Here is a 9,495-nt window from a genome sequence, read left to right on the forward strand (position 1 = left end):
TCTACATGACCGCAAGCAGCGTGTGATGATTAATGACACGAAATCATCATCCGAACCTGTCACAAGCAGGGTACCACAGGGCAGTGTATTAGGCCCGCTGTTGTTTGTTTGTTTCATAAATGACATGCCTGACGTTGTACACTCTTCCATACAAATGTTTGCCGATGTCGCCAAGTTATTTCATGAAAACAAGAATCAAGCGGACTGTGAAGAGCTGCAGAAGGATCTCTGTGAGCTCCAAGAATGGTCGAAGAAATGGCTGCTGAGATTTAATGTCACGAAGTGTAAGAGGATGCACTTGGGCCGTACCAATGGTAAGGAGGCGTATCATATGTTCCAACGGGATGAAGAGACTGCACTATTTGAGACTGAATGTGAGAAAGACCAAGGTGTGTATATTGACAATGAGCTGAAGTTCTCAGGTCATTGCGAGATGAGGGTAAATTAGGCAAATAAATTATTGGGTCTTATAAGAAGGTCATTCAGATATCTAGACGGTCCGTCCCGCGTAACGATCTTCAAGAGTGAAGTGCTTCCCCATCTGGAGTACTGTCACCCCGTCTGGTCCCCGAGATATGCTAGGGACTGTCATTTGGTTGAAAATGTTCAAAGGAGGGCCACCAGACTGGTACCTGCACTTCGGCACCTCAGCTACCCTGAGATTTTGGAGCGCCTGAACTTGCCTAGCTTATACTACAGACGGGCAAGGGCTGACCTAATAGAGGTGTATAAGCATCTCAAGGGGCACTGCTCAGTCGAGTGTCCATACTTGGAGCTGGCAGACGCTCGCCCCACAAGGGGTCACAGCTCAAGATTGAAGAAGCCACAAGTCCAGAAAACTGTGAGGGCAAACTTTTTTGGAGTGAGAGTTGTGAACTCCTGGAATAATCTACCAGAAAGTGTTGTGACGGCACCGAGTGTGAGCTCTTTCAAGACCAGACTTGACCAACACTGGAGCAAGTTCAGGAGCATTCAGGAGGTGGTGCATGCCCAGTACTTGCCAGCAGTGCGTAACAGAGACGTGACCGATCGCCCAAGCGGCTAACGAGCCGATCAATTGGTGAAGATAAAAAAAAAGAAAAGTAATAGGGACGTGACCGATCGCCCAAACGGCTAACAAGCTAAATAGTGGTGAAGAGGATAAAAGTAATTTAAAGTAAAGTACTGTACTGCATGGCTTCAGTCACCGCATCACTCAACACTCCTTCAATAAATGTGTTATATTTTTTTCTATAAGTGTCCCCCTTGTGTTTGCTTATGGGTACAACTGTGAATGGAAGTTAAGTTATCATTTTTATTTAGCATTTATAAGTGCACTTGGCAATACTGTGCAATGCTAATATATGCTTATTTTTCTTATATATTCTGTGCCTCACTTTCCTTAACATATTCTTTTATTCAGATACTTTCATTCTACTTACATGTTTAGTTAATTTTATACGAATTGCCCTTGTGAATACTGTACAGTATATAATAATGATTTGAGAATGTGATATGGTTTTTAAGTAGAATTAGTTAACAATTCTTTGCGGTTAAAGGTGCTCCTCTTCACCAGGTATCCATACCCCGCCCTGGCAGAGAAGGTGGGAGGCATCATACTGAGGCGAGTGGTGACCGTCATGCAAGATCTAGCAATATTTGGAGCAGCTGTACCGTTCATGCTCCTTGGTGAGTCATTATTACGGCACCTTACTGTATACTCCATCAAATAATCACCCATTTATTTCTTACTTTCAGGACAAATGATCTTTTACTTAAGTGTTCGATATTAAATTGCTCAAAAATATGAAATTTTAAAGCCTACAGGTCCTATAACATATGACCTGTGAGACACCCCTTTATTCAGGTGGCTGTCTTCATGTTGGAGAACCGGACACTTGTCTTGTTGGATTATTGTAAATGTTGCATCAGCAACCACTCAACCAACTGAACCACATCTTAGTAAACAAAGTCTAGCACTGACCCAACAGTTGCTATGAAAGCCAACCAGAGCTGACTATCTAATTCAAAATCCCAGGTCTCTCCTTCCAACTGATCATGCACATGTCACTGGGATGCATATTGCCAGGGAAGATGTTTTGTTTCTCGTCAGGAGCAGATGATAACTTCTCAACGGGTCATCTGGGTGTCTGTTCTTTAATGGGTTTTTGGGTCTTCTGTATCACCTGTTTCATGAGAGGTTTATACTGTATGAAGTAAGGCAGTACTGTATTCACTCCTGTTACTTGTCCATATGGAACAAAACATTGCCTCATTCCTCTATTCTAAGAAGTGATTTTGTACTCAGTGTTTTGTGACTTTCTGCAACCTTTAGAGGGTAGTGACCATCTTTTCTTGTTCTTGATATCATATTTGATCAGTTCAGGTTAGTGACCTCCACGTTGTTGATGAGGACTCTGAGTTTGAATGAATTCATGGTGTGTATTGTGTTAGAGGCTCTGGATACTAACAGATCATCTTTGTCCTAAAATTCCAGGTGAAGCCAATGAATTGTATGATACAGTAAATGCTGCAGCTGCAGAGATTGGAGGGGGCCAGAGTCAATACCAAGACCAGAGACATTACCGAGGACAATTTCCGACTTGAAAGTCGTGTAGACTAATACTAACACGTTCCTTGGCAAGAGAGTGGAGTTGGAAACACTACTTGGGTACAACAACCCGATAAAATAGGTGTTCTAGAACTGTTGTACAAAAGCAGGAGAATTGAACTGGAGGAATGTGATTTCAATATAAATGGATATGACCCATTTACGAACCTTTCCCAGGAAACTTGCAAGAGGGGTGTGGTTATCTATGCTCGGCAAGACCTTAGAGCCAGCCAAGTGAGGGTGCGGGCAGAAGAAGCTTTCGAAGAATCGAAGTGGTGTAGCATTAAACCGAAGGGGAGAGACTTACTTATTGTCGGGTGTATCTACAGATCCCCAAACTGTAGTATATTAAACCAGAGGAACTTAAGAGCCTTAATTGACAATGTAACGGTGCTAAACCCTCGCCACCTCCTTGTCACGGGGGACTTTAATTATGGCGACAACGACTGGAGAAATGAACCCACGCCAAACGACCTAAATAAGCCAGCCACTCTTTTCATAAACTCTGAGAGACAATTTTCTATTCCAACATGTTAAAGATCCGACTCACTACAGAAGGGAGTAAACACTCAAACCTCTGAACATCATCATAACTAACGAGGGGGGTATGGTGGCCAAGCTGGAACACCTAGCCTCAGTCAGCACCCGTCACCATGTAATGTTGTCCTTTAGATATAACTGTTACTTGGTTCATGACAAAACCAGGTCCAGGTTCAAATAATAGAAAGGAAATTACGACAGGATGAGGGAGGAGATGAGTATACACTGGCCTGACTTACTAAGGAATAAGAATGCAGATACTATGCTGAACATCATAGCCAGTAAAGCCAACGATTCGATCAATAAATATATACCCAAAACCAAACCCAGTGCCTTCAGGAATACAAGGAGACTGCTACACATGACCCATACGGTGGTCGGTAAAGTTAAAAAGAAAACTCAAGATTTCGAGACGTGGGTTACGACAAATGATGAGCAGGACAGGACGATGTATGCCAGATCCAGGAACCAAGCAAAGTCAGAGTGTAGAAATGCTGAAAAAGAGTTCCAGAGGCAGATTGCAAGTGAGGTCAAGTCAAACCCAACGTCTTTTTACCGCTACACAGTCAAAATTAAAAACACGAATACAGGTAGACATATTGGACCTGAGGCTTGAAGATGGTAGTTGTGTAGATTCTGACCAGGATAAGGCAGAAGCGTTGAACAAATTCTTTTCATCGGTGTTCACAAGAGAGGATGCAATCAATCTCCCTGCATTTGAAGAAAGACAACCTCGCGCTCTTTTCTCCTCCTTGGAGATATATTGTCCTGTAGGTCCTCTTTGGCATCCTCTTCCAAAAGAGACCAGTCTCAGCCAAATTGAAGACTTGCTTTGATGAGTAACCTCATTCCTGGAAAATCCGTTTGAATTCTGGTGGGAATGTCTCGGCTGCAGCCGTATCTGAGCTGACAGCTTCACCAGTCATCTTAATATTGTGGAAGTTATACCTGCGCTTAAATCATTGAAACCAGCCTCGGCTGGCCGTGAAGGTCTCTTCCTTCGATCCTTCACCCTCTTCTGCCTTGATGTTGTTAAACAAGGATCTGGCCTTATGCTGTATAACCAAAAGGCTCACAGGGGCATTGCATTGATTCTGATCCTCCATCCACATAACCAGCATCTTTTCCACTTTTTCTATCACTGTATTTCTAGTACGAGTTGTTTTTGTTGCACTGAGAGTAGTACCACTTCCAGCACTAACCTTAATCTTGTCAGCGATGGTCCTGATAGTACGCACCGTTGTAGGGGTTAGACCAAGCACAGCGGCTATGACCACACCACGTTCGAATGGTTAGAGTACAGTTTTAGAGCGAAAGCACTAAAGCACACATCAATGATGTGAAGTCGTAACAGAGACAGGCTTGGCATCGCCTGGGGACGCTGTGACGTTCCGCGTGTGAGGGCAGCGCGCCGAGCCGAGAGAGTGTAGTGCGTCCAGATAGAGCGCCATAGAAAGTAGTCCGTGACGACGCAAAACGACGTAGTATCGATCACCAGGACGTTGAATGTATTTTTGGTCTCAAAAGTTAAGCGACTTAGTACCGAGACAATGTTAAGCGGGCCAACATTAAACGAGGACTTACTGTGTAATCCTTTAAGCCTCAGACACTTCTTTGTATAGACAGATCATTCATAAACATAACATAATCGTTGTCATTGGTGTTTACAGCTTCAGAGACCCTGCAGCAGTTAGTGGAGAAGCTGGCAGGACTTAATTTCTCCTTCTGTTACTGGTTGCTGATCACCACCATCATCCTCACACCGCTCCTCTGGCTGGGCACACCAAAGGACCTGGGGTAAGAGAGCTCAATACTCTACACTATTAAGGCCACCAAGGTATTATACCTTGTCTTCAAGTATCAATTAAACATAGTGTATTTTCTCCTAATTTTTGGATTATTGGGTTTTACTTATATATTGGTTCTTAATCAACAGTGTGGTGACGTGGATTGGAGCCTCGTCAGTAGTGCTTGTGAGCATCTTAACACTCGTAGGTTTAATTCTTGATGCTCCTGACACAAGTGATCCAGCCCCAGTGACTCCCTCTCTGGCTGCTGCCGCGTATTGTTTTGCTGCCGTAGCATTCCAGGTTGGTCGAGACTTGTTGTGGCAACAGCTTTATTTTGTTTCCAGCTAACTCTTACTCTTCATATATCAATTATTTCTGAGGAAGGTAATGATATACCTGATGACTGCCACAAATAATAGTTGTCTGGCCAGTTGGAGAAAGCCTAACCTAATCTGCTTATCTACCCAGACCTCAGAAAAATTACCGCGTTAATACCCGACACAACCAACCAGTTCTCTCCCTTGACACTGCCCTTCCCCCAGCAGATGCCCATGCAGGAACTCGTAATGTTTAAAAAAAAAAAATCCAAATATTTCTCCCTTTGTGACCTTGCTGGAGTACTTGGTGTCTGTGTCTGAAAGACTCTTGCTTGATTTTTATGGTGTATATTTTCTTGATGGTATTTTCATTATTTCTTTAGTAGAGTAATGTCTGCATTTGTAATTGAATATTGATTATTTATTGTCCCAAACAGTTTGACATTCACCCAATGATCCTGACTGTGCAGATGGACATGCGTCAGAAGCATCGCCTACCACATGCTCTCGTAGTTGCTTTTATTGGTAAGTTACAAACAACTCGTGTACACTTTTCATATAAATTATTACATCAGGAATTCTGCATGGTCCACTAACTGTACAAATGCTGCCTTGATGTTCCTGCTGTGATTTTATTTATCTTAGTGATATTATTCTTCACATAAAATTTACTGATTGTTTATATTATATGGCTGTGGTGTCCTAGTGTGACAGGGTGTGGCGGAAGATCAACCGATCTGAGCGATGTTTCATTTCATTTGAGGTTGATACTGCTTCAGTTTGGGTGTGAGCGAATGTTTGACCCCAACGATACAAGATGAAACATATCACAGTCAGTTATTGTGTTACAGGCAGTGTGTGTCTGTTTGTGAGTCTCTCTGTTGCTGCCTTTGTTATCTTGGGGTCATCTGTTAAGGCCAACATCCTCAACAACCTCTCTGCCGGTCCTCTTCTATACGTCAACATGGCCATTGTCTCCATGCAGGTAAGGGAGGCAGGGCAGTATACTGTACATGATAGGGAAGTATATATGACAGTGGAGTATACATGTAGGTAAGACAAGGGAGGCAGGCACAGGAGTATACTTGTACCTTTATAAATACTGTATTGTACAGCATCGTGTGTCTTGTAAGTCACTGTGTACTTGAGCATCACAGTATGGTTGACAAGAGCTATATTTCAGCTGCTCCTCTGCCTGGTGCTCGGGATCAACACACTTTTCCAAGACCTTGAGAATTCCCTTCATATTCCTGACGGTGAGTAGTGTGTGTTGACTGACACTTTCATTTGTTTTGGTATCATGTTGGTCGTTTTGGTTACTTTCTTTGTAACCAATACTAAAATAATAACGTTTAGTCACAGCTGAGTATCATGTAATGGTAATAAGCAAGTTGTTTCTGGCTACTAGTATTTTCATATTTAAATGTTCCAAAAACTGACTGCTCAATCTATGTATAAAGAAATTGCAGGTACACTACCGATTTTCCGGGAACTGATGGTCCAGCACCTTGTTTAGTGCAGAAAAAATTACGAGAAGGCACTTGAAATTCCCGCAACTGCCAGACTAGTTGTTTATACTGCAGTTGTTGCGGGTGATCCCTCGATTTTGTGCGATTCTTAGCTCATTTTGCTTACATTTAACCCTAGGTGTGACTTCTGAGAAAGATGCAAGTGTCAGTGATGGTGTCAAGGGTAAACACCAGTCCATATCGATACAAGATAATTAATAATCCTGTTTCATTGATACTAATAAACATGTATCATTTATACTAATGTCTTTCATTTAAGCATTTAATTCACATTTAACTTACATTTAATATTTAAGTTTCTATCAGTCCATGGTACTTTAAAGATACGGGAGGTGTATAATTAGTGGGTCACAAGTGTATTGTTGAATTATTACTACGTTACCTTGGTTGGTCCGGCAAAACGAGTAATCCGGCAAGGCTTTAGAACCAAGGGTGCCGGAAAATCGGTGGTGTACCTGTATTTAACTTACTTAGCAACCTAATTTACCAGATGTCCATCCACTAGAGGTGGCCATGCTGAGGGAAGGACACCAGTGGTCTAAGTAGGATCCCTCCATTGCTCTTGAAAGTCTTGTCAAGGACTATTCTGTACTGTGCTTTACTTACCCACAGTATTTCTGATCTAGCTGTTGCTTTATGCTCTTAAAACACATTTTCAGAGTTTGGTTGGCGACGCATCTGTCTACGCACAACAGTCATGCTACTCGTTCTCTTTGTGTGTGAATCTATTCCACATTTTGCTGTTGCTATTGAGCTGGTCGGCGGTCTTCTTGTCACACCCTTTATATTTATCTTCCCTCCAGCCTTCCACATCCTTATTAAGGTGAGTTTATTTTATAATCTAGTCTATAGAGAAATGATAATAATTAACATGTTTGATCCTACGATCCATTATGATGCTGTAAACCCCAGAGTTTCACATTCTTTAGGTTTATTTAACAATTATTTACAATTTTAGAAAAAACTATGAAACTTCAAACTTGTTGTACATAGTTTCAATGATGTAAATGTTAAGTTCTCATATAAGTACCGAATGTTGCCTAGGTCAAGCCTCCTGACCAGCAAGTAAATTAGTTCTGTTCTTTCTCTATTTATGCTTTAGTAACATTGCTCCATCAGTGACTTGGAGAAACATCTCAGAAAAGGTGAAAATAAGACTTAACTGGCAACTGTTGAATTAAATTAGACCCAGATTACAGTAATGAACACAATGCTCCTCTGTCTTAGTCTTGGGGTGCAAAAAATAATATTAACATACTGAATATTGATGTTTGAGTCATTGTCATGTGTTTATATATTGTACTACAGAAACAAGGCATTGATTGGTTACTTGTACATGGCAGTGAGCATTAAGACTACTGGCTTGGGTGAAGTCAAATGAAAGGGGTTCTCAAGAGGGTGAGTGGACTGACTTGACTCCAAGCATCCCTAGCTGGTGCAAAATAGTGAGGGTTTACAGCACGTTGGGCTATATTTTGGCAGATGGTCCTGTGGATCACGTATCTCAGCAATATAATGGGATTCCTTACTGCAACCCTTTCAAATATTTGACAGCATAAAGCTAGTGGCCGCGTGGATGTGAGAGACGTTGTGTTAGCTGCCAATATCATGTGTCTGGGAGCTGTTGGATGCATCGCGGCAACTGTTGAGAGCTTTATTCAGGTGGTCAAGCTAAAGGAATTTGCTCCCCCATGTTATATCAATATCACTGCAGCTTCAGCTATAACAGATTCAACAGGATTTCCTAATCCATAATAGATTGTTCTCATGAGTGAGTATTTGATGTTTGGTCATATTTCAACGTCTCTCCTAAGCTTTTGGGAAATATCATCTGTGAGGCTAAATTTTTATAAAGATTATAAGAAATGTCAGAGAAATACACTAGCACTAAGAAAAATATACCACAGGATATTTTGCCATCTTCATTTTCCCAAAAAGCTGCAAGTACTGTATTAAACTTGTGACATTACAACAAGAAAAAAGGTTAACCCCCTAAAGTACAGTAAAACGTCGATATAACACGAGATACGTTCCAAGAGAGGTCGCTTTAAACAGAATTCGCACTAAATCGAAGTGTTGTTTCAATGGAATAATTTAGTTTGGTACTTGAGAGAAACACAAAATACTAAAAAGACTGAGAGTCTACCCAGATGCAATCCAGCCCATCTCCTAGAATAAACAAATATTGTTTTTTGTAGTATTATGTTAAAACAAACACTCATAAATCAACACAGCTAAAATTAAGGGATGCAAAATGGTCTGTTTACTAGCGATCAGCTGATGTTAGAGGGTGGTCACACTGGCGCCGCACATTGCCCGCCTCTCGTCTGACTCACCAAGCTCTTTCACTTTCCTCTCAACTTATTTTTAATTACTTTATTTTATCTAAAATAGATTTTCACTCAAATTTAGTTAAGCAATTCATTCTCTGAAGATGCAGAGCTCAACCCGACCAGCTCATTGTCCACATCACTGTCCAAATTGGCACCCCACACTTGAAGCACCATTTCCTTGCTGCGGGGCTTCCAGCACCTTGATTTTCTGCTCCAGTGTAATTGCCTGTCTTGATTTCTTGGTCTTTGGGAATTTTTTTTTTATTATTATTTATTGGGCACTCCCCTACATCCTTGTGTAAGGTGAAGCACAGAAGCGTTTACAGTGCCCAACAGGGAAGCATGCTAAGTTCATGCTTGTCTTTATGTCTCACGAGTTAAGGGCGTAGAAGCCTG

At 41.6% G+C, this 9,495-nt stretch overlaps 1 protein-coding gene across 1 annotated transcript; it reads left to right on the forward strand.

The window, feature by feature from the left end:
- Positions 1-1,538: 1,538 nt before the first annotated feature.
- LOC121880372 (amino acid transporter AVT1I-like) lies at positions 1,539-8,838 on the forward strand (the record flags this gene model as incomplete). Its single annotated transcript, XM_042387527.1, has 8 exons — positions 1,539-1,668; positions 4,801-4,927; positions 5,067-5,220; positions 5,675-5,762; positions 6,089-6,222; positions 6,421-6,493; positions 7,426-7,589; positions 8,321-8,838. Coding segments are annotated over 8 exons (1,071 nt in total), but the record flags the coding sequence as incomplete, so codon positions are not given.
- Positions 8,839-9,495: the final 657 nt, after the last annotated feature.

This window comes from Homarus americanus, unplaced genomic scaffold (assembly GCF_018991925.1).
Source record: "Homarus americanus isolate GMGI-L3 unplaced genomic scaffold, GMGI_Hamer_2.0 scaffold11058, whole genome shotgun sequence".
Taxonomy (NCBI): Eukaryota; Metazoa; Arthropoda; class Malacostraca; order Decapoda; family Nephropidae; genus Homarus; species Homarus americanus.